Genomic DNA, 26,414 nt, shown 5'->3' with positions numbered 1-26,414 from the left:
ATGCAAGTCAAATCAAGTCCAAATAAAAAAAACGTTTTAATAGCAATCACTTTGTGTTAAATCAAGTCATGGTTAATGAATGAAACCCACACCCACTAGCAGACTTACACTTCCGCTGTAAACAATGCCACGTGCCCCTCCCATCATGCACTTATACAGCATGGCGCCGCCCACTTGGTAGACTAATGACAAATAGCGTCTTAACTATGAATGATCGAAATGGAACCTCATATGTGGAAAATTTTACAGAAAAGAACATATGATGTTCTTTCTCATAGATATGGTTTACTTCTTGTATTTTTTGGACTTATTTTGGTAACGGTGTCAGCTTTCCACTTCGGTGAGGTAATTCATTTTTGTTCATTGAATCAACTTCACTTACGTTGGCCTAAAAGCAAACTCTGAATCCTTTAAATTTTCGTTATGGCTTTGATAGATTTGCTTTTGTTGAAATTCCAGGCTTAGGAAAGAAGTGAGTTTGGTCAGATATAATGTTAAATTATTCAGCCAATCTATCATACCACAGGATGGTGGACACACACACGCAGGATATACTCCCAACCCCCATGCGGACAATAGAGAATTCCTGAATCTTTGTTAACAATAAATTTTTTGTACCTGCTAGGTACTGATGTCAGTTCCTGAAAAATTATATATATACAAACAGGAGCTTAATACTGAAACATTAAGATAGTTAACGACATATTATTAGTATATTTTCAAGTAAGCTATTGAAAATGTATTTTATATCACAGGCTCTTTTGGAATGGAGTCATGAAAAATATGCAGCTGTTTTCAACTCCTACAGTGACAACATTGCTGGTCGATCATACAGAGAGAGGTACACAGAAATGTTTGCACTCCAAAACACCAAATTCAGATTTTAGGATTTATGTTAGGAAGCTGATCAAATGCCATGGAAGTTATGCATATGTGGATAAGTTTGAAGAGCCTTCTTATTACACTGCACCCAAGAGTATTTACTGGAAAATTCTAGTCACTCATAACACAAGCATATATGAGCGGTGACCAAAGGCAGCTTGGTGACTTTCGTTCACTTGGTGAAATGAAATTCCAGCAATAAAACAGTTATTTTAATAATTAAGAAATTGCTAAAACCTCACAAGGAACCTATGCAGGGACTTATATTAAATTACATTTATAACCCAACTGTATCTTACAATTATTGCACTAAAGCTAGTTAATTCTAGAATAGTTTTTTTCTTTGAAGGCTGTGTACACCAGTTCCGATTGATGTTGTGTATACCTGGGTTAATGGGTCAGATCCACAGCTTCTGCTGCAGCTACGACAACTAAAAAAGAACATGGAAGAAGAGCTAAATGTGACAAGGTAAAAGAATTGCATCATTGCTGAACTATTGCATATACTAGGCTTTTGAGTTGAAGGAATGTTATATAGGAACAATTATGATAGGGTTCACTATTAAAGATTGGGACATTACTGGAAATGATGTTTTCCAAATAAGCTTAAACATTGTTTTATTCAGTACAATGAAAATAAAGATAGCAACAAATACAGCTGTAGACAAGAAATATTATAAAATATACATGAATATAAAGAATGCAGTACCAAGTAAAATAACTACATTATCATATTAAAAAAAAGGAGTTTCCAAATACTGGTATCCAAAAAGAAGAAGTAACAAACATTTTTAAAGTCTGATTTATGATACTGGGAAAACACTTTCACAAGGAAAAGGAAGAAAATACATAGGTGGCAGGGCATACAAAATTTATACTTTAATCTTTTAAGTTTGTAGTGTAAATTTGTTTTTTGAAATATTAAATTTAAAAAATTGTTTTGCATTCCTTTGAATGTTCTTTAGGGACACCTATATAAATTATTATATAGACTTTATTTTGGTTTAAGACTTTAAAATTTATTACAAATGCATAAGTTTAGTTCATTGTGCACAAGTACATTTCTTCTGACAGGAAAACCACACTTACCTTATCCTACACTGATTAACTGTGTTTTAAATTAATACAAATAATACATACAAATAGGGATTGGATATTAATCCATTTAATGTGATGTCAGTTTTAGTTTTTGTCTTCTGTAAATACCAGTCCAGGTAATATTCATGGCTGCTAGTTTTTACATTGTCTGATAAGCTGATGTTTTAAAAGCAATTTCTTTTCATAAAGGAAGGTTAATGCTGACTTGGGTAAAATTCATGGTGATGAATTTTTATTTTTTTTCAGCATTTTAAAATAAATTATTTCTTTGGAATGACCTCATTTATCTAAATGCTTGTGTATTTGCACAAACTCTGAGCTTAGCAGATACTTTTGTATTTTTCACACTTATTCAGAGTCTACGTTTGAATTCCAAAAGTTAAAAAGCAGCAAATCGGATATTTGGAACACAGCCTGAAACATAAAAAAGACATTTTGACTCCCTGGAATACATGAGTGAAGTTTTAGATCTGGTAGATTTCCATTTATTTGTATTTCTATACACAGGCAAAATGCAAATGACAGTTACAAGTAAGTACTTAAAGCCTATGCATGGATGGTTGGGCTAATGTGCCATTAATGTTTTAAGATATATAAATTATGGGGTCTACAGACAGCTGTGTTCAGGCAAGTGTTTATTCTGTATGATTGTCCACCCAGCAGCATTAATTTATCTTGCTTTGTTCACTCTATGGTTGGGATCGTGCTTAACCTCCTTGGTGTCAACCTGGAGTGTTGCTCAGGCTTGCAGTTTTATGTAATAACATTTAACTCTGAGGATTACTTGGACTTTTAATCTTAGGTAAAATAATCCCAGACTTCACCCTGGGTAACTTCATTTAACCCTTCTGCTTTTTCTTTCATCTTCTTGGTCACTAAATTATATTTTCAGGCTTTTCTGAGTGTCCGCCAAGGCCATGTCCTTTTGCTCTGAAAGAGTTTTCTTTGAAGTACCTAACAGGCATTCCAGCTGAGATTAATGTCTAGTCACTGTCTTATTCACTCACTCAGTCTTGGTCCAAGTTTGGTAAGCTGATCAGCTGTCTCCATCCTTGAGATTCCATGGTGGGCTGACTACTCTCCACTATCTCATGGTTATGGCGAGGGGATTTATTTTCTGAGAGAGGCCTTAGAATAGAGTGCATTGATGAGGAAAGCAACTTGTGGGCATTCATTCTTTGATAAATGCAGTGTTATAAATGAGTGCTACTCATTCTTACATAAAATTCTGAGCCTGAGTAATTCTCATACGGCTTTGAGGATGGTAATGTATAACAAACTCATGGTTAAGAATTAATCTGCTGCTAGAGCAGAATTTTGGCATACCAAAATGATGGTTGATAGATTTTGGAATCTACTTTAAATTGCATCAAAACCCCTTTAAATGCAAAGAAAGTTTGTGTAAGTAATAAAGACATTCAGAAAGCCTAATTTTTGCATACATTATTTCCTGCATAATTTTATGTGCTATGTAGGTGTTGTCTTTTATTTGTTGAAACTAACATCGCATGCTAAGAATGGGAGAAACCAGACTTAAAAAAAAAAAAAAACCATGAAGAGCTCCATATTTTCTGATAATGTGCTTTCTCTAAAAATAATAAAACTTATTATATTTGGTTAAATCTTTGAAAAAAAAGTGTTTGGAAAAGTATTTTACTCCAAGCTGACATGCAGAATATTTATGTATCTAATCATTTGCAAAAAGGAAGGGTATTTGTTTAATAAAAGGTTGTTTACATATTTAAGTAAACAAAGAATATATTTTATTAATTTCATTATTGCATTTATGCTGTTTTCTGTAACTGTTGTAATACTATTTGTATTTTTTATTGTTATAGTTCCTATGCATGGTGTTTTGGTTTTGGAGAATGTGCATGCACATGCTTACACACTTATAGTTTATTAAATATGTTTTGCAATGCAGAGCAGTCAATTGAAACAGCAGTTCATGTCATGCAACTTGTTCTTCTGATTTAAAATAATAATAATAGGCTTTATATAGCGCATTTCCCCACACAGAGGCAAGCTTGATGTGATTCACAAGAGATCGGGAGCAGTGGGGAAAGAGGCTAAGCGATAATAGATGTCACAATCAGTTGCAAACAATCATAATATAATACACTAACATGCACTGGTTAGCAAGCAATACAAGAACACGAAGGAATGCAGAGATAGTGTGGTGAGAAAGGACAACAGGAAGGATGAGTTATAGTAGGTGTTTCTGACAGAGGTGTGTTTTAAGTCTTGAAATTTAAATCCAGAAATGACATAAACACTTCTTTTGTCAAGATCAGTTGCTATCACAGATTACTATCTGTTTTAGTATGCTTTCAGACATGGGTTTCTTTTTGGATTTCAGTTATTAATGAAACTATTTAGAACTAAAATTTGGACAATGTTATGAACTGGCAAAGATTTGCTCAGTTAGAAAATAGTTTTATTGAGGTTGCTGAGGATTCTTACTTACAACATTCTGTCAAGACTAGATTATTTAGAATAATGCACACCTTGCTGGCTGTCCTTATTCTGCTTGCCAAAGAATTTAAAGGTCACTTAATTTTTAAAGCATAACACAACTAGCCATGCATTTCTCTACTCATGCAACTTCATTGACTTCAAGTCTCAGAAAGAGTGAAATACAAAGTGGCATGTAATATCTGCTATAAGATGTTGACAGGTGTAGTGTTGCACCCATGTTCTTTTGTTCATCTCAGTCTACACCCCCTTGCCTTCTTCCTGCTCTTCTTCCAACACATGGCTTCTTCAGCATAAAGTGCTTCAGATGTAAATATCATGATTTGGTCACAGAGCTCTGCTTTGGAATTTAATTCTTCTACCTTTCTGTGTGAAACACTTTTTTCTCTGGTCTCAATATTCATATCAGCCCTCAAGTCATTATCTCTCCCAAAAGTAGTTTCTGAACCATTGCTTCAAGTGAGGAGTATTTATTTGTTATGCCTAGATTGACTGTAATGTGAATAGCTGTTTGGATGTGCGTAGACTCATTTTATCCACCTTATAACTAAAATACTTCTTCTGGTTATATTTATCTGCATTGTAAGCAGTTTCAAGAGAGTTTCAAGGAATGCACCTGCTACTTTCAAAATGACCTTTTTTTTAAACTTCTGTGCCCCTTTCTTACAATTTACATTATTCTTGCATCTTTCACTTCAAGCTCAAGATACTTGTTCTATCTGAGAGTTAAAACGATATTTTTCAATAAAACTAAGTAATACTTTTTACTGTACCAGATGATTCAAAAACATATAATTTCTTGAAACATATATTACTCATTCATTGTATGTGAACATGTGGCATGTGTCTAATTTTAGAGCTACCAATGCTTTTCCTTTGACAATATTAATATTGTTCAAAGTTAAAAAACTTTTTTGTCAGATTGCTTTAGTGCATGGTTTTGTTTGCATTGTGTTTGATTGAACCATTTAATTTTAGCTGTAATCCTTTAGTTAAAAATTTGTATTTTTTTTTTGTTTGTATTGGTGACTCATGATTGATGTTCAAACTATGCAAAGTTGAAATAAAATGTTATACAATTTGTAAAAGGAATTTTTAAAAATAATAAATTAAAAAAAATTTCAAAGAACATGTCTTGCAAAAATACTGTGCTATAGCATTTACTGATGATTCTGTGTTTCCCCTCTAAATGGGGAAGTTTATACCATTTCAGATGTTTGTAACAACCCGTAGTTTTTTTAATGATGCATCAGCTCTGAGGTCAAACTGACAGAAATTGTGTTCGAGATAGAAGTGGGCCTCTGCATGTAGTTGTCAGTCTGCCTTTGTCCTCTGAGACTGGGTCTTATAGTGTCCTCTCAACCCTGTACCTTTGTTAAACTATCAGAAAATACACAGATGCAAACTGTTTCAGCTGAGTTATTGCAGACTTGAAAGAATATCCTTAGAATAAAAGTTGAAAGTACTTGCTGAAAATGAGAATGGTAAATTGAAAACTAATGTGAAGGAAAAAACTAGATAACAATATGCTGGTGTGCATGCCAGTGAATAAAATAGAAACCTAGGTTTTATTATTAGAACTAATGACTATACCAGAGATTTTGTGCTATTTTTTCTTTGTTACAGACTTTAGATAACTTGAAATGTTTCGTGGTTCTTGACTTCAAGCAAACAAAGTAGCTTGTTATCAAGCAAACGACTGATAATATTTTTATTATTTATTTTGTTATTTTGATGTACTAACAAAATGAATGATTTAATAGGAATAACTTAACATCTATATCATGACTTTTTGACACCTCATGTCTAGACCCACAAAGTGCACCTACAGTAACTGCGTGCCAGCACCTCTTGTAGTAATGAGTCCAGGCCTGCCATCCCACTTCAGCCACCAGCAGCTGAAGCAGAAATATAAGCTGATGGAGAATGTGACACATCTTTTTAACATCACTTTGAGCCAAATGGACCCTGCCAACTTAACAGTCTTGGTAATGGGATCCTGGGAACAGGGTAAGGTGTCACTGTGGAGTGTGCATCATTCCTAATTGCATATGTGTTGTGAGTCTTTTATGTTTTCCATTTCTTGTACACCCATATGTGTGTTTATGATGACATGTAGTTTTGGTTGCATTTAAGTTTGGTCCCTTGACCTACATAGTTGTACAGGAGACCTAAGATCCAAAACACAACTGATAGGGTTCATTGTTGGGGTTGATGTGGTTGATGTTTGTTGCAACAAGGTTGTGATATTTAGAGAGATGTTTTCAGAGCAGCTTTTGTGTTGTTAGGCTGTATTTCTGACCCCTTCCAGGAGGCCTTGCAGGCTAGTCTTGGCAAGACTACTGTTATCACAGAAATGCAAGGATGTAGATATCAAACATGCTTGTATGCACATAATAATAACATACGCATTTTGCTTTTAGAAATTTTTTACATGCATATTTAAGAGCAATATGTTTAACAACTTAAAAAATAAATTAACTATTTAAAGACATACCAACAGCTACATTCTGCATTAGAACAATCTAATTCTAATAACATGGTATTCATACTTTGTGTGTGTGTGTGTGTGTGTGTGTGCATGAATGTGTGTGTGCATAAATGTGTGTGTGCCTGTATGGTGTGTGTGCATACACATTCTTTTCAAAGCTGAAATTCTGTCTCATCAGAAGCTGAAGTCAGGAAACCTCACTTATTCTCTGACACATTCTTATTATGTAAGTGTGATACATGTTCTAAATTTGCACCAAGTGATAATGACATGACATGCTTATTATTTAGTTATATTGATATAAATTACAGAAATGTATCCATGAAATAATTATAGCTGCATCACATGGTTCACACTCTCCCTGTCCCCAACACGTTTACCTACTCCACACACAAATCACCACCACAGTGAAGTTAGTGCCTGTCACCAATACAGTGAGGGTTGGCTGTCTTGGGTTCAGCTCTTGTCTGAGGCATGCTGTTCTTTCTTTGTATGTGGCATCTGTTTACAGGGCTGGCTGCCTTGCTATGGCTTGGTATAAAACACCCATTGCCCACTCAGTCGCCCACCCCTCCACACACACATTAAAAAACTAGCTCAGGCATGTTTATTTTAGTTTATTTGTTGTTACGCCTTGAGGAGTAAAGAGCCGCAAACAGTTCAGGCATTGTGGATACTTCATTTGTTACAAAACTTTTCAATGTATTTAATTTTTTAATGTAAATGTATCACTTTTGAAGTTGTTTTTTTAATACCTAATATAATGTTCTATTGTTATGGTTTATTCCTGTGCAAATATACTCTTATGGTTTTAAGTCAGGATAACATTTTGATCAAAGTGGAATTCTTGGGAAATTTTCGTATGAGATACAATAGATTGATACATCACTGTGTGTGGTGTCTTGCTATAATTATAGTAGGATATTTTCATGATCAAATTAAGTCTGACAAGAAAATTTTGATGTGTATTGCAGATAATATTGATAATATACAATATTGAGGTAGAATTCAAGCTATGGATTTGGAACAAATCATTCATGATTAATTTATTTTTAACTAACCATCAAGTTTTTTATTTGCTAGCTTGCACCATTAACTGATATTATTGTGTTTTCATCTCCTAGACAAGTGATTCCAAACTTCCTCATGCTATGGCGACAAAGGACTCTATACTTATGACTGGATTTCCTAATGAGTTTACTTCTGATAGACTGTTATCTGTTCTACCAGGAGAACACAGAAGAAATGTGGTACAGGTATTTGGCTAATGATCAGACCACGGACATGTATAGGTGGACTGCTGTCTGTCTGCTGAGACAACGCTTAGCCTCTTGCGAAGTTCTCCGCTATTAGTCTTGGCGAGTCTTAACAAAAAATGTGACTAAACCGAAAGCTTTGTATACACTAGCCTCGTTTTAGTAGTTAACTGGAAAAAATCCGCTGCAAGTAGTCCAGTAATACAAGTTCGTGATCAGACAGATGTCAAATGATAACTGGTGATTAGTTTAACTCAAAAACTCACAAAGTATTGGGGGCAGTTGTGGGGAGAGGTAAAGGCATCAAAAGTTTACCAAGAGGAGGGATTCAAAGATTGAAAGGATATGATATGAATTACTATTTATATTATTATGAAAATTTCCTTCTCATATCTTTATTTTAACATCAGTAGAAATCATAAATATAATAATCATGTGTACTTGTAATGCAAAGCATCACAACTAAGATAGATCACTGTCTGCACAGACCAGTAATGATAAATGAATATTAGGTAACAGTGGATGGAGAGATATGTATAGGCAAACAAAAAGGTGAAATACAAGAGTGGAACATAACCAATAGATAAAGGTATGAAGGGATATAGGTAAGATGTAAGATGAGTCATTATATAATGGTTAACATGACAGGCAATATTGCAAAAGGAGTTAAGGATAGTAATTCAGAGATAGTACTTAGTGAACAAGTATGCTTTCAGAGAACATTTAAATGTAGCCTTCAAATCAGAGTGGTGAATGTGATATGGAAGAGAGTTCATCTGTTTAACAATATTAGTAATTTCTTGGGGGAAGAAGAACAAGAAGATGAACTGTTAAGCCAAGAAATTGTCATAAAAATGCCATCTGGCCATTCTTGCCAAACTTGCAGAGGTTTGTTGGTAGGTTGAACTGCATGCTGATAAAGGGGTCGCAGTGCTGCACATGGCAGGGGCAAAGGAGACAGAGGCCGTCTTGCATGTGAGTGTCTTTGTTGATAAAGGAAAAACTGTCATCATAGATTACCCAGTGATTTTGGTAGCCATTTTTTATAGTTACCTCTTTTCAGGTTTTAGGATTGAATATTTGGAAATTTAAATGTCTGTATTTTAAGATTTCCATCAAATAAAAGAAAGCGAATTTTCATTTGCAGTACACTTTTAGACCATTGCAGATGTATATGTTTGTTAATAGCGCTTTCTCGGGTTACTAAAAATAGATTGTGACTTCACGCAGCAGAGCATCATGGGACTGCTTTGCGGCCAAACACTGCGCGTTGTTCTTTCTGTTTACACTACGGCGACTGACAAAGAGCGACATTTTTTTTAATTAATCTCTGAAACAATGCTGAAAACAGGAGGAACTAAGCACTGCTGTTGAGGTTTATGTAAATCGGACTCCAGATATCCAGAGCGGTTACCGGAGGGGACGTTTTTTATTCCATTTCCAAAGCCTGGTAAGACCAGTGACAACATGACCCATGCAGTGGGAAAGACAACGGCAAGTTCAAGACTGAGAAAGCAAAGCGCCTGCAGTTTTTATGTGGGCGATCTGATTTCCAAAATGTGGAGAAAATAACCAGGAACACATATCTGCTCTGCATTTTCGTGGTAGAAAAGGCCCAACATCTGAGAGCGACGAACCAGTATTAGCGACTTCTGAGGCTGAGAAAAGGACTTTCACCGAAAATGATTGTCTACATGTTTGACACATCTGAATCGTTTGAGAGCAAATTTTTATCAGTTTATGTTCCTACACTTCAAGTCTATGAATGTCCCTATATTGCCAACAAAGGATATAGATAAAACATCTTTGCCAAGAGTGTTTAGACAGTTTACAAATGTCAGATACTCTGTAGACCGCACACAATTCTTTTGTCAGACACCCAGGATTATGGGCAGCAAGGCAATGTGTATTCCTCTTACAAGCACCACACCACAATAAAAGAACTGATTGCAGTCGCCCCTAAAGGTGCTGCATGTTTTATTGATATATTTGAGAAATGTGGCATTCTACAACACATTGAACAAGGAGATGTTTTGCTTGTGGACAAAGGGTTTAAAGTTTAGGATTTGCTTTTGTCGAGACCAGCTTCTATAAAAATCCCTGCATTTCTAGGTAAGCGAGCTAGCCTGTCTGCAGAACGGGAGATGGATACAAGGAGGGTAACCAAGGCACGAATTCATGTAGAACGCTTTAATGAAAGACTGAAAAAGTTCATGCTTCTCAGTAGAACTATCCCGCTAAGCCTCAGTTGTGTTGCCTCCCAAATGGTTTTTCTTGGATGCTGTTTGGTAAATTTTCAGAGTAGCTTATGTATTTAAAAGCAAGTGAAATGCTAACGTACCACATAGATTGGTCAAAGATAGAAATGTGGGAATATTTTTACCAAAAACAGACTGAAAAGAATTTTTGGTGTTAAACTGATGGTCAGCCTATCAATACATTCAGGGGCATATCACAGAAAAGTATTGTAAATAAATCTGTATAGTAATTAATATTATAGGTTACAAGTACTGTTCTGCTTCATAGTAAACAAAGAGAAAAAAAAAATCAAAACCGCATTTTTACACGTTCACGTTTTGTTTTTTTAAACAAAAAACTGCGCAGCAACGCATTCGCTGCAAACGCTGGTGTAGTACATGCGGGGAATACATGTCCGCTTTGCATTCCCAGAAGCCCTTGCGCGGCTAGATCGTGACGTCATCTGTGGAAAGCGCCATTATGCTTTTTGAATGACAAATGATTTTATTTTTGTAGTGCTGTTGATGTGAAGGAAAAATTGAATTGTGACATGAAGCTGATGTTATAGTTAATCTTTATAAATACAGTAGTCTGCAAACCTGAATGTGTTGACTGATAAATGTAATAAATATTTATGGGTTCTGCAGCTCAAGAATTTTACAATAGAAGGGAAGACACCCACATTTACCCTGGCCCGACTTGTTTGGGATCTTTCTGATGTAAGTGACTGGTTGATTTTACATGTGTTCACATGACACTGCTTTGTGTGTAAGCGCGTGTGCCTGCTTGTGTATGTGTTTGTGTGTGCTGGGGAGATTTCTTTGATATACATTATTTCACAAGAAAGTTTTTTCCTTAGTTTTCAAGGGATGAAGATATTTCAAGCAGCAGATTTGAAGACAATGAGGTAAGGATTTTTTTTCAACATATAAACAGTCATCAAGTTTGACAACGTGTGATTAAGCTGTCTAAATGTTATTAAATAATGATATCCCTGTTTTTAATTTTAGCAGTTTGACAATATAGTGATCATAGCTATTCTACCTATTTGTAATGTTACTTGTCACAATTAAAGAAACAGGGGCGAGAGAGTGTGGAGCAGAATATAAGATGGAAACATGAAAATTCATAGATTGCCTTTGTGTTGGCAGGAACTTCGCTACTCACTTCGATCAATTGAAAAATTTGCACCATGGATTCGACACGTTTTTGTTGTAACAAATGGTCAGATTCCATATTGGTTGAATTTAGACTGTCCTCGCATATCAATAGTCACACATGAGGTGAGAATATTTGTGGTCACAGATCTGACAGGCTTTTTTAAAATCAAGCTTACTAGGATAAAGAAAGTATCTTCAACTTTATTTGATTTCTGTAATGAGAATATTACTCTGCCAGCTAGGACACAATGGAGCTTACCTCATTTTTTATCTTTGTGCATACACAGAAATATATTTTGAGAGTTGTGCATTGTCACTGTGTTTCAGAATATCAGAGTTTTATGGCTTGCCATGTCTCTCTATTTTTTTACAGAAGTAAAATCCTTATGTTATCCATCTACGTGAAGCCTTTCCCATATCTTTTGATTCTAGGAAATTTTTCCAAACAAGAGTCATCTCCCAACGTTCAGTTCTCCAGCTATAGAATCCCACCTTCACCGCATTCCTGGATTGTCAGACAAATTTCTTTATCTTAATGATGATGTCATGTTTGGCACAGAGGTCTGGCCTGAAGATTTCTTCAGTCATGCAACAGGACAAAAGGTGAAATTATATTTGTAAAAATTCGTCATAAAAATTCTGTAATGAAGTATTCATTAAAGCCATCACAGTTTTATGATTGTCTCTGGTATTTGTAGCAAAATTCCTACCCCTCTACCCAAGCTTGCCCACCCCCCTCTACCCCCAATAAAATCCACTCTCTTTTTCTCATAGATTGATGCAAGCAAATTAAAATATTATAGACAGATTAAGAAGGTTTTTTGAGATAAAGAGCACAGAAAAGTATAAGATACATTTTGTTATAATTGTGTATGTACATGTACCACCATTTTTAGTCTTATGTGTTGGAGTTAAAGCTGACTAAGAAAGGTCTGTATGATATATTGCAGTTATATCTGACATGGCCAGTTCCCAGTTGTAATGAAGGCTGCCCCTCCAACTGGATCCGAGATGGTTACTGTGACAAGGCTTGTAACTCTTCTGAGTGTGACTGGGATGGAGGAGACTGTCTTGGTTAGTAATATCATCACTAAGATATTACTAACATGGTGTGCTTCTGTTTATCATCTTGGTATATGCTGCAGAGACTTTTAAAACTTGTGCTTCATATGTTTGAAGCACACTATGAGTATCTTTTATAAATGGTCTATATTATTGCAATAGTAGATTTTGGAGAGCTATGTGAAGAGTCTGCATAATGTTTTTTCCCTCTGCTTAGCAGATTTCAACCAAAGAAAAAGTATTTTCTTGTCCCCTCTCTCTCTGCTTGCATTCATTTCAAGATATCTGTGAAAAATTAAATCTGATAAATGTTACCATTTACGGGTTTGCTCCAATTTCAGATGTGATTACTGATGTACACAGTAATGTTTGGGACAACTCACTTAACTTCTGTACCTTGCAGGTAAATCTGGGAGGCAAGTGCAACTAGGTGCAGGATTTAATGCTGTCTTTGATCGTCCAGCACAGAAACCAGAAGGTAAATCTAGACAGATGCTGTGATTTTTTGTTTTTTTTTTTGGTTGCAAATTTTATTGTGCCAGTACTATTATGAACTTGGACGCTGCTTGCCGCAACGGAAAAGAAACTCCAGGCCTTTGAGAACAAGTGCCTGAGAAAGCTGCTCCCCATCTCGTACCGCGAACACAAGACCAACGAATACGTACGGAGCACTGTAACCTCTCTCGTGGGCCCACATGAGCCCCTTCTGGCAACAGTGAAGCGGCGCAAGCTCGCCTGGTTCGGTCACGTCACCCGCCACAACACCCTGTCCAAGACGATCCTACAAGGAACCCTCGAAGGGAGCCGTCGTCGTGGTCGTCTGAGGAAAAGCTGGGTCACCAACATCAAAGAATGGACCGAACGCGAGATGCCAGACCTGCTCTCATCTGCTCAAGACAGGATCGGGTGGAAAATTCTGTCTGTTGCTGCTGCTGGACGGTCCCCCCTACGCCCGGACCGGGCATGGGACTGACCTGACCTGACCTGACTATTATGAAAACTGGCTGTGCTGATACTCTGAATTGTAGGGTGTTGTGAATGATCATTATTGTTAAATTGCCCAAATATATTTGTGGGTGTGTTAGATATTTGTGGTTGTTTTTGAATGGTTCTTGTAATAAAATAGTTATAAGCCACCTGAAACACTCGCCAAAATTATGGAAATATGTATATGCTGTTTGAACATTGATTATTGTGGAAATAGAAACTTAACTGGAGAAGGTTTTGAAATCAATGCTGCCTGATTATTTATTTTTTCAAAACTAAATAATAACACATATTGCTATCTTGTCTGTGTGAAAGCAAGTTTTGTTACTTGAATATATTAGAGTTGAAAGAGAGAGGTTTATTGCATTTTAGGACATAAAATGAATCTCATTGTCCAGTAAATTTAAGTCTCATACTTGTTTCTCAAGCAGTGCTCCTTGATGCTTCTATTTTTATGCAAGTATATGTGTTGCAGATTACTGTCACACAGGCTGTGCCAATAACTGGATTGCTGACAAGTACTGTGATCAGGTAAGGCTTTTTATTTTCATGTCTTTATGCACTCTTGTTGACCGCTTACACATGAATGCGCGTGTGTATGGGCATGTACATGTGTGTATCAAGTCTGCATGCATACAGGAATTGTAAGAAGATGGGAAACTAACAACAGGAAACCAAAAAAGTAAAATTTGTAATCTGACACAAGAGATACAATGTAGAAGTGTACATTATATCCATACCTTTATATCTTTGTTCTTTTCTCATTTCACATACTTTTTGCGCAACACTGTTGACAACCAATTTAACAGTGATTGTTTCCACAAATGATAGTTTTTACATATTCATTATCTTAATCATAATTTTTCTTTTTTGTGTCAGGCATGCAACAATCTGGTTTGTGGCTATGACGCAGGTGACTGTGGAACACAGCACTTTCATGAGATGCACAGTCAAATTTTGAAGCCAGAGACAGTGGAGAAACAATATTATGTGTTTCCTAAAGGTTGGCTTAAGCGACTATCAGTAAATGTATCTCTCAATTTTGCACTTTCTAGAAGACAGAAGTTTTATATATATTATACTTAGTGGTAAGAGTTTATCAAGCACTTAGTTATGAAACTAATAAAATTATTTTGTGATAAATTCTTAATGGTGCAACCCCATGCAGCAAATAGTAGACTCAGAGCTAGCTAGTCCATTTCAATATTTGTATGGAGCAGCATCAGTTTTATAATGCTTTATTAGTCTGGAATGATGGTAACCATTTGTGTTATAAGATGATGTTAATTAAATGTGGGTATAGCCTGAATCTTTGTCATGTATACCTTTCTGAACCAGACTTAATAGTCTTGAACATGTTCACAGGAGAAACACTAGGCTACTTCAATCTCACAGACCTTCTTCGGTCAGATGGTAAATTGACAGCTGCACAGCACAAGCCATCAGACACTGTACGAGCAGCAGCTGTGTCTAACAAGTTTAAGGTCTTGACAATAATCCTTTATCCCAACCGCAATGCCACAGACCTTGAGTTTTTCTTGCAAGGTCAGCGGGGCAGTGAACCAATTAAATTTCAGGTGAGAGAATGCATGTCATTTGGAGTACAGAGAAAAAAATTACTGGCTTTTGCACTATGCAGATATCTAAAAAGTAAAGTAGAAACCAGTTCATGAGAATTCTGGCATTACATTTTACATTTATAAAGAAATAGTTAACATATTTTGTCTGCTTGTAGGAAAAATAATATTTTATTTTTCAGTTTTGTCATGAATAATCTTTATTTTTATTAATGTGAACACTGAATTTTAAGACCAAGTATACTCCACCAACTTGAGATTTTGAAAAAAATGGCTAATGCAGTTTTTCTTTGCTGTACAGCTAAATTTCACTGTATCAGTAGATACAAGACCTGTGCCTAAAGTGGCCAAAACTGTGGGAAAAGGCAATGTGTCCTCAGTTGATGTTGCTGAAGAATCAGACATCATCTTCAAAGAATATCCAAAACATTTGTTGTAAGATCATTTTTAAAGGACTTTGCATGCATGCATCCTTTGTGAATGCACTGTAGCCTAGTGTTAAGTGTGCTGTACAGAACACTGGTTTGGGCCTGCCTTTACTCATCCAGCAGAAATAGGTACCTTATTTTATCAGGGGAAGTAAAGAAGGAGAGGTTTGAGTTTCACCTTTCACATGAACCACTAACTGTTTACTGCTTCTGGGGCTGTGAGGCTGAGACATTTACCTTACATATATAAATAGCCAAACATGTGTTGAGATAATTTTTGAAGAATTTGAAAACTCTATTTTGACTGTTTGTGGGGCATCAGTGAGAAAAAAAAATGCTGGAGTTTGTAAATTGAGTTGTGTTAGAGTAACAGACCAAACAGGCTACACATATTTGGTATTGTTTACTGACTGAATTAATAATTAGTATGTAGCATCTTATGAAGAATCTGGTTGTGGTTCAGACATCTTGCTGCTGAAGTACTTTAAATCTAGCATCAACAAGATTATTTTGCTACGGAAGGAGGGGCTTGATGAGTGAGAAATATGCAACTTCAAAGGACTTCAAGAGCTCAGTTCTCCTTAGCAACCAGAGCTCTTTCCAACCATAGTGGGCATTTGCCAAGGCTGCCTTCTGTTTCTGGCACTGTTCAACATCTTTTTGGAGAACCTCATGCACAATACTCTCCGGGACCGTTTCACATCTGTGTCCATCAGAGGGAGACCTATGCTTTGCAGATGACATCAGTCATATTGCAGGCAGTAACAGGACCTCACAAAAAAAGCTTGCAAACACTGTGAACAACGGGATGGAGATCAGCACAGATAAGAGTAAAGTCATGGTGAATACCACTGCCAAGGAAAAGCAGAAATCTACATGAAGAGGTACACAGTTTCAAGTACCTGGGCATAATGATTTCCAAGGAGGGCAGCTGCATGGTGGACATGCATCTCAGGATCATAGCAGTGATGGCAAGGCTGAGCAGAAAATATCAGCTTTGTCACAAAATACAAGCTGCACAAGTCTCTCCCTATCCCTATCCTGTTGTATGGCTGTGAGACAGAGAGGCAAATCCAGGAATTTAAAACCAAGTGCTTTAGGAGATTATTCTGAATCTTGTACAAAGAAAACAGAAGGAATGAATTTGTATGCAATGCAGTCATCACCCTGGTGGGCTCATAGGAACCATTGCTATGACAAAAACTGGTTAGTTTTGGCGATGTCACTAGATGATAGGGACGCATGGGAAAGGGATGAGATTGAGGTAAACAAAAATAGTATTGACTGGTGAATGTGAAAGAATGGACAGGTCACCCAATGAGAGACCTACTAACAGGCTCACAAGACTGGCCCAGTTGGTATGAATTGCTGCTGCTGCATCTCATCAAGCACCCCAGTGACAGGTACCAGTGGGTTGGTTACATGGGCGGGAGGGCTAGATCTGGGTCCAGCTGTTGCTAGTTAATGGAGTGATGATGATGGTGGGGATAATGATGATGATCTTATGAAGGATGCCTCAGAAAAGTGAGACCTCGTGAGAACTTCTTTCAGCATTTATTTGAATTAGCAAGTGTTATTTGAGAGTAGAAATGTTAAGTATCTGTCTTTTTTAGAGCCAATCTTTGTTAATTCCCCAGGGAACCACAAGCAAGTTTGTTCACTCAGAAAAGGTACAGTGCAGTGGCGTTTCCTTTCAACATCAGCAGCAACCTGACACTTCTCGGCCTTTCCAGCAAACTTCAAGAGACTTTAATCCAGCTACAAGCTGATTATGCTGATGGTGAGGACCTCTGCTGAGGCAGAAAGTCTAGAGCCCACTTTTCCTTTGCTAGCATTCTAGTCTACATAGGTAGCTTCGGGCATGCAGCCAAAGTTTTACTACAGTGATAAAAATATTCTTTATATTGAGCTCATCTGTTACATTATGATGTATATGTGTAGCAGTAGAAGACTAAATACTATGTCAGAATGAAAACTTCAACATTCTGGCATAGTATTTCTTTTGTACTTCAAATTTCATGAATTGCTTTTTTCTGTTTTTCCTTATTTTTTTAGGGGACTTAACTGAAATAGGGTTCAAGATAGCACTTGAAGATATATATCATAAATTTAGCCCAGAGATTAATGCTTGGCATCAAGGGAAGAGATCAGTTGAAGAAGATAAACATATTCTAGAAATAGATTTTCAAGCAGGTGGATTTGGGCAACCAAAAGAAGGAATGAATCTTCAGCAAGGACAAACTGGTCATGTAGCAAAAGATGGAGAGCAACTCTCAGAGAAAGCCCAGCATTCTCAGCAAAAGGATACCAAAGTGGACAAAGCAACCAGAAGCATGGATATTGAAACTGCAGATCGAAACTTCAGACTTGTGAATTTGAAAGATGTTGCAAAGGAAAGGCATATGAAAACACAGCGGAGTCTGCTTGGTGAAGGTGGTGAGAGCAGAGAAAGTATGAAAGAGATGGCGGTTGCAGATGATGGTGCTAATGTCAGGAAAAGCATTAAGGCTAGAGGATCTAATGAGGTGGATGAAATGCCAGCAGAGATTACAGATGAAGAATTCCTGAAGTTAATTCAAGAGAATGGAAGAAACCTGCCAGGAGGGTTTCCTTGGGAAGTGCAAGGCGTCTTTAACAAATTGAATAAGGTCACTTGTTTTGTTCTTCTTTAGTTAATTTAATCATGATCTAGTCACTCTCACATAACTCACCATTTGCATTAAAAAAAAGAAAAATGTCTGTATTGTGACTCAGTGGTATACTTGAAAAAATTTCATTACCATCATTTTGTAGATTACACATTAGTTATTTTGATGAATTCAACAATACCTTTGCTCTTCTTATCAATTAACATACTTTTCATACTTTTTTGTAGTGCTATATGCTAGCATATCTTTCCATGTTTTGTAGCAACAGAAAGAACTTGAGCAAGCCAAGGTGTATGAGATGGACAATCACAAAGGCAGAAAGTTGATGGACACATTTGGGGATTCTCTGCGGCATGTGAATCGATTGTACAACAAACAATTTGGGTTTGCATCCCGCAAAGTACCAGCACACATGCCCCACATGATTGACAAGAATATCATGGCTGAATTGCAGGCAATGTGAGCATTACACTAAATCACGCTTAGAATTTGTGTTTGTTTGCTAATTTTTCTTTTGTCTTTGAGCAAGAGTTTTGGCATAAAAATGTACCATAAATTAGAGTATGTTAACACTTCGTTAATAAATAGTCATTCATTGCTTTACTGGTTCCTTTATTGCATATCTGTTTATATTCTGACAAAAGGTCTTTAATTATATGATACAAATGTTATGCATTTATTTTAACAAGTTTGGAGTAAGTAATAAGATGACAGTAATTCAATTGCCATTTTATAGAGAATAGACACAAAAATTGTATGGCTAATTTTTATAAACATAAAAGAAAACACAGAAATAAATAATTTAATATGATAATACTTGTTTACTTACAGATTTGAAGAAAATAACCACTTCCATCCACACACACGTACACTCTCTCTTGTGATAAATGACATTGTTGTCTTATCCTTCAAAATCTATGTCAGTGCTTGCAGTTACGCTATAATTTGGAATGTGTCATGTAGTTCTTACTAAAGAACTAAACTTCAGACTAAACTTCCTAGATGATTCAAAGAATGAATAAGCGTGTGTGTGTGAAAATGTGTGCAGATTTCCTCGTGAATGGGAAGTAACATCTTCAAATCGAGTGCGAAGTCCAAATGACATGCAGTTTGGGTTTTCATATTACTACTACCTGCAAGGGGCAGTTGTACAAGTCCAAGCAGCAGATATATTTGATCAGATGGATACAGATCATTCAGGGTTAGTGATTACTGTTGATGATTCTGTGAATGATCATTTTTCAGCAAGGTGAGTAGTTATGACAATGAAATTTTGTCTAGATCTATAAACTTAAATGGTTTAAAAAGAATAGTTTTCCTTATATTTCTTTGTCTTAAGCATTTTCCACCAAGAAACTTTGCTGAAAGTGTCTTTTTAAACAGCATACTTTCAGATCGAGAACTCAGAACATTTGCTGCAAAGCTGCATGAATTACCACTTTACCTTGAGGTGAGAAAATATTTCAGCTTGGGATAGAAAGGAACCTATTCACGTGCTTGGACTTTGAGGTGCATGTGAAGTTGATATGTATTTATAAAGGTGTAAATGTATACCTGGATTTAAGTTACTGAGGAATTGTTTTATGTAGTTCTGTTTGAGGCAGATTTGAAAGACTAAAACCTGTTCATTAATATCAATCTGTTCACAGATGCTTAGCAGCTTGGAAAACATACTGATTAATTGTTCCACCCAGTTACCACCAGACCTTGAGCACCAGCATATTCAGCAGACACTGACACTTACCAATGAACAGTATTATGAAACACGCATGGTATGTGGCTCTCTATTTCAAAATATTTTTGTGAAGTCTTGAAGGGTGGGGAAGTGTCTGAGATGTTTACTGGAAGAAATTAGTTTCTGAGAATGGTAAAAGAAAATTGTTTTATGCTATGGTGTTCTGCATTTTAATGGTTGAATCTTTGATAATATAACAATGAAAGAATTATTTTTTAGTAAAATTATTGCTTCATTTTCAATAACTTACAAATGATTTAGTAAAGAAATTGGGGTATTTGCAAGATAAAAATGATGGGTTTCTAACTCCAGCATGAAAAGAAATGGTGATCACCTTAAGATTGTATATATTTTTAATAGAAGGGTGTGAATAGGAATTTATTTTGATAAGAATTATTCTTTTATGAGAAAGGATGAGGAGTTTATATACTAATCCCTGACAGACTTAATTGCATTCTACAGCCTCAGGTAACCAAACTTCTCTTCACCAATTGTTCAGAAATAAATCGCCTTGTTCTGGAAAAGTTCAAACCCAAGCCCAAATATAAGTGAGTTCATGCACTGTTTGCTCTCTTTTGTTGTCTCATCAAATACTTGGCAGCTACTCAGTTGGCTGCTTGGATTGTTTCTCCTCTCCCTTCAAAAAAAAAATCGTTTTACTCAAGTTATTGTGATAAAAGAGTGACTTGCATCTTTGTTGCTGACAGAATGCTGTAATTCTTGTCTTGCTAGGACTACAATCCTGGATGACTCGGAAGTGGCCTTTAAGATGATTCATGGCAATGTCTCAAAGGTTGTGGGGCAGCTGGATGACATTCGTAAAAATCCTAAGTGAGCATTTCTTGGACAAATTTAATAGTGATTGCTTGTTTCCACCTGAGTTCTTGAGAAATACATGAGAGATTTATAGATTATGAATCTAAGAAAGATATGAATCTTTGTAATGATTGTATGCATCTATACATACAGATTTAGTGAGGAAAAACTGCTTTTGTGCTTTGTTTGTGATATGATTGTTCCAGAGAACTTTTTTCCTTTGAGGAACACATATCATTTAACACACCAACAGATTTGGAAAGAGAAAAACAAATCAAGTGTTAAGTTACGTTTAAATGAGCTCTCATGGGCAAGATCTGGCTGTCAGTCTCTTGAGTGGGATTTTCAAAACACTGCATATTGGATTTGGAGATTGTGCAGTGATAAAAAGCTAAGCAAACTGGAGAACCCTAGTTTGACATAGTATAATGTTACAAACAAGAACACAGAGTTTCAATGTAGCTACTGCGTGTTTTGATATGGCAGTTGTGGCGCCAGCAATCTTTATGTGTGAAAAGTAGACTATAAACATGGCAGCCTTCATGGGTTGGTCCAAACAATGTTTTTGATGCAATTATGGATAATCATTTACAAAATAGGGTAATGATTCCAAACCTCAGTATCTATCAGTTAAACTCAACTTAGCATTTGCCTAGCTTTTCCCTTTATCTTTCTTTGATAATTCTTTGCAGGAAATTTATTTGTCTTAATGATAACATAGAACATGGAACTGAAGGAGCAAAAACTGTGAGTATTTTTTTCCCTGTACTAGAATGACTGTTTAGTCTTTAATATGTTTTATCTTCAAGGAGATTGTGTTGCCTAGTTTCTGTGTCTTTGCTGTGTGCATTATTCTTGTGGCATGCAACAAGTCTATTGTACTTTGTTTCAACATTAAGTAACAGACTGTAAACACACAGGAGTCATGAAGTTTGTTTTAAAACTCACCATAAAGAAGTGCATTTTTGTGTGTATTATTCTGCTCAAAATGTGAAATAGTTTTGATTTGAGAGCTACATTCTAGCTGGGTCTGCTTTCTTAAAGTTTTGTATTTTTAATCCAGAAGCTCTTAGCTCTTCCTTTTCTATAGAAAGTTTTTGAATTACTTTTTATCAAGATTGACAATGAATAGAATGATAACAAGTGAACACATACTCATATAATATAAAATTAAATTTCACTGCAGATATTGCATTTTCTATCTTTTGAAATAGGCATTCTACATTATAATGTAGAAAAAAAACTTTATCCTACTAAAATCATCACAGAAACTTGTCCAAACTTACGTAGTGTGCTAGATTTTGCCATGAGCTCTTCTTTTACCACAGGTAAAAGCAGTTATCATGGACTTCTATGAGTCTATCCTGCCATTGCAGTCTCAGTTTGAACTGCCGAGAGACTACCGCAACCGCTTTCTACATGTAAAAGATTTAGAAGAGTGGTATGTTTCTATTATATTTTGCTTTTAGAGGTTTGTACATGTAGAACATTAAGTTTGCTTTATGGTTCTTCACAGATCTGGCCACTTAATTGATCTTATATCATTGAAGTTTTAGCACTCCTTTTTTTCACTTAGCATATTCACCTGAGCTATTCTGTTTTTGTCATTGTCCACAAAAAGAATGTTTGAATATTGTTATCTGGTTTTGTTTTTTAATTGCAGGAAACGTTACAGAGACTGGCTGCGTTTCTGGGCTCACCTGGCTCTTTTAATCCTTGTAATCTTCACTATTGTCTCCTTCTTTGGTGACAAGGTACTGATTCTCATAATTTTAATTCTTATGTGTTTAAATTTCAAGATCTCTGTGTTTCCCTATCTTTTCATCCTTTGCAAACATTTGTCAGGGATTGTTGCTGGTATTCAAGATATTTTAAAATCTCAATGGCTTACAAGATATCAATTATAAAAATCTTGTCACACTATTATTAAAGTCTTAAAAGAAATAACTATTGTCAACATATACACTTGACTGTGCAATTCCATGACTGTATCTATTCAATTCATGGTCCTCATAAATCAATAGTTATCATATTTGAAGCCTAGAACTTCCTGACTCGCAGACCACCTGAATCATGAAAGAAGAGCCCATCTAAAGAATATGCATATCATGATGGGTTACAGATTGAGGCCTTACAACGGAGATTATGGAGGCAACGGCAGTCTATTGATTATGTGACAGAGCAGCAAGACTCCACTGTCCCTGTCAAATCAACCCCCTTGTCAACTGTATGACGGTGTGTGCTCTGGCTTATCTCCCCTGACATCCTGATGATGGTGCTACTCCTCATCCTGGTCTTCATTGTATACCTCATGGTGACGGAAAATGTAGACAGCTGAGATGTTCACCAGCACAATGTGCACCTGCAATCTCACATCCAGATCTCATTGGCCTTACACCCTTCCTACCCCACCCTCCCAGAGAATGGCATCACTTGCTCCATGTCTTAGAACGGATTTTAGTCATTGAGATTTCAGGTAGTAACAGGATAAACTATTTTTTTCTCAATACCACACATTAGTGTTTATTTAAGCTGTAGGATATTTATTTCTTAGTCTGTTTTTCAGGAAGTTATTCCAGGAAGATGTTTTTCTTCCTGATTTTTCTCAACTAGCTGCTATTTCTAAATAGCACTGTTAGGTGAGAAAGAGTAATAGTTGTATCAGTATTGCAAGTATTAGAAGCCTGATAAAAAGTGCAGGTGGGAGAGTCATTATTTTACAACTTTTGGAAGCAAGAGAGTTCTGCCAAAATGAATGCTTATTTGATACACGCACATACACCAAAGAATACAAGCTGACAATATGTGGGTCATAATTATGGGTTACATTTGGAAGCTATTTTGATGTCTTCCAGGACCTTGTTTTCACAGCAGTTTTTGGGGAAATACTCTAGTAAATAAGAGTATCCAGCATTAACCCATAAGTATTTGGGCAACTTGTAAAGGTTTATTTTTAAAGATAAAAACCACTTTTTAAATATATGCACATTTCTGACCTTAGCATTTTTATTATAAATTTTCTGTTACCTTTTCTCAGGTTTGCTGCATTTAGAAGAAAGTAGTTAAATCTGCAGAGGTTTGTTCACATTGTAACTATGTGATAGCTTGATTTCATAGATTTCATCCAGATCACTTGCATGGTCTGGTACAGAGCTGTTAGGTTCATTTGATGCACAGAATTTCATGAAAGTCTCTTGAATGTTTTGGTATCAAGCTGTTTGATTCACTGGATGCGCAAGACACATGAACATGAACTGCATTTCATTTTCAGTCATTTGGCTGGAGCATCTTTTCCTAAGAGTTATAAAATATTTATAACTTAAACATTAATTCTTAGGGCAAAAACATTTATTACTTTTTATGTAGTTGTAATGAGGAGCAGAGATCTGTGAGAAATGTATCATTATATTTTATGGAGGGAGCAAAGAGATTTAAGCTGCACATAATTCAGGATAGTATGTGAGATAAATCAGAGCAAGAAAGTTTGATGACAAATTCTGTTTATGCATGCATGTGAGGATGAAAGTGGATTTTGTGGTATTAAAGATTCAGGCTGGTTTGTAAGGCATTGTACATTCAACTTTTTTAAAATATCCACAATATGAGTATGGTATAAAGAATGAGTAATATTGAGAATAAATATGAGGATGAGACTGCAAATTAAGATTGAAAGATGGAGCTGTAATGTTTGTATATGAGATGAACATTCCTGCAAGAAAGATGAGTATTTTTTTTCTTTCAATTTTGTGATTTATAAGTTGTAGCCTCGCTCATCAGTAAATGGACCTAGCTTTTCAAGCATACATGTGTGAGTGTGAAATGGAGGGAAGTGCGACTTTAGCTTAGACTGTAAGCTTGAATGACTAAACCCATGAAGTGTGAGCAGTTTTGAAGAAACCTTTCATTAAATTGGACAGCTACTAGGTGAAGGATATGACAATGTTTTGTGTGGCTCTTGTGACCAATATAGAATGAAAACGTTTAGGGTTCCTGCAGAGATTTATGTTGTCCAGTGATATGTAACACACAATTTTCCTGTTTGTCACATTCCAAACTAAGGAAGAAAACTACATTTTAAATTCATTTGATGTTATCCATAAAGACCTTTATGAGTATCTGTAATTTTGTTTGTCCTACTAGCTTGCAAAATTTTATTTGCGAAATGATAATTGAAGCAATAAGCCCAAAACGTGTCATTAAGAAATAGCATTGCATAATGTCACCTAACCATGAGTTTTTTTTAAACAATGGAAAAAAATTTAAAGTGCAATAAATGGGGAAATCGATAAACTCCATTGTTTTATGCCATATTGCTCATGTTAAAACATAGCTATACCGCATGCAACTGCTGTAAGAAACAAAATAGCAAGAGCTGTACGTACTAGTGGATGTTGCTTATTTTAGTGGTACTCTATTTCTGGCTATTAGCTCTATTATACCTTGTATAAATGCATGTGAAACACATCTGCAGGTGGCTGCCTAAGTTTGTCACTTTTCTTAATATAGTATCTTTTTCTCTGTATCATGTATCTTGCGACATTAGTGTGCATTTGCATTGGGTTATTATTAAAAAAAACTCATGGCAATTGGAAATCCAGGTACTTTTGTTCTAATTTTGTTGCTCACAAACTTTTGAGAGTCTAAAAGTTACAAAATGCTATATATGAATCAGGGTAGTAGGTTCTTGCTTTTTTTTTGTTTTCTATAAAACTATAACCTTGAAAAGACAGTGTTGATCACATACCTTTTTAAACCAGCAAGACATTTTAGCACTATAAAGGTAAACTATCATAGATTTTTTTTAAGTCCACATTTTTCTTAACCCAAGATTCCAAGGACAAAAGTAGTAATATAAATTATGCTCTATAAACTTGGCAGAAAATCCTGCTCTTGGAATAATTACAGCAACACTACAGAAGGTTAGCATCAGCTGGAACCAATTTTTACCTTGGCAAATTCAAGGATTAAAATTGTGAATATACTTGCTCAGTAATAGTCTTCTCACCAACATGCTTTGTCTCTAAAGAGGAGGATGTGGGGAATATTTTGTTTTGTTTCTTTGGTGGACAACTCGAGCATGTTTGTCTTAAAATTCTGGACGTTTGTTTTTGTGCCAGATGACAAAAATAATGAAGAAAAATATAGTTTTGTCTTTAAAGTTATCCTAAATTTGAGAGTCAAACCACACTTCCATGATGCTGAATGCTTCTTTTCATTAACAAAATGCTATTTCCTTTATTCAGAACTCTTTGTTATTGAGATTTGGGGGGTGGGCGGATTTTAAACTAATGGCTACTTATTGTGAGCTTTGGCCATGTACATGTTAATGATAGTCATGTCTAAGCAAACAGACTTAGTTTCTGTAGCAATGTTTTAATATTTTAAATTATTATTTACTTTGTTTTTAAAAGCATACTGAGTAAAACATTTGAGAAAATTGTCTTCATGAATTTTTGGAATGTTTTACAGAATTAAAATGTTTGTGGGATTTTAAAACTGTGGTCTTTCTCTGTGACTGGTGCATTTTCTTGGTGAATACTTGCTGCTTGTAGAAACTACAC

At 35.7% G+C, this 26,414-nt stretch overlaps 1 protein-coding gene across 2 annotated transcripts; it reads left to right on the top strand.

Moving 5' to 3' along the window:
• Positions 1-148: 148 nt before the first annotated feature.
• Positions 149-26,349, top strand: LOC112559231 (N-acetylglucosamine-1-phosphotransferase subunits alpha/beta-like). 2 transcript variants are annotated; one of them, XM_025230293.1, is made up of 30 exons: positions 149-345; positions 756-841; positions 1,232-1,351; positions 2,488-2,511; positions 6,266-6,465; positions 7,105-7,172; positions 8,071-8,202; positions 9,103-9,177; positions 11,088-11,159; positions 11,300-11,347; positions 11,592-11,723; positions 12,033-12,203; positions 12,551-12,674; positions 13,066-13,140; positions 14,125-14,180; positions 14,529-14,652; positions 15,015-15,226; positions 15,528-15,661; positions 17,292-17,434; positions 17,710-18,302; positions 18,565-18,761; positions 19,351-19,503; positions 19,686-19,752; positions 19,952-20,074; positions 20,500-20,585; positions 20,770-20,868; positions 21,546-21,600; positions 22,182-22,294; positions 22,517-22,607; positions 22,976-26,349. In XM_025230293.1, the coding sequence occupies exons 1-30, from the start codon at positions 211-213 to the stop codon at positions 23,084-23,086; spliced, it is 3,819 nt and encodes a 1,272-aa protein (XP_025086078.1). In that variant the 5' UTR covers positions 149-210; the 3' UTR covers positions 23,087-26,349. The 2 variants fall into 2 exon arrangements, with proteins under 2 accessions (XP_025086078.1, XP_025086079.1); XM_025230294.1 differs by lacking the exon at positions 2,488-2,511.
• The last annotated feature ends 65 nt before the right edge of the window (positions 26,350-26,414 follow it).

This window comes from Pomacea canaliculata, linkage group LG3 (assembly GCF_003073045.1).
Source record: "Pomacea canaliculata isolate SZHN2017 linkage group LG3, ASM307304v1, whole genome shotgun sequence".
Lineage (NCBI taxonomy): Eukaryota > Metazoa > Mollusca > Gastropoda > Architaenioglossa > Ampullariidae > Pomacea > Pomacea canaliculata.
This window is presented reverse-complemented; position numbering and strand designations above follow the sequence as displayed.

Coding starts and splice junctions, on each gene's coding strand:
- LOC112559231 (XM_025230293.1), top strand. CDS start 211: ATGATCGAAATGGAACCTCATATGTGGAAAATTTTACAGAAAAGAACA. Junction 6,466..7,104: donor AATGGGATCCTGGGAACAGG/GTAAGGTGTCAC, acceptor TTCTTTTCAAAG/CTGAAATTCTGTCTCATCAG. Junction 14,181..14,528: donor CTGACAAGTACTGTGATCAG/GTAAGGCTTTTT, acceptor TTTTTGTGTCAG/GCATGCAACAATCTGGTTTG.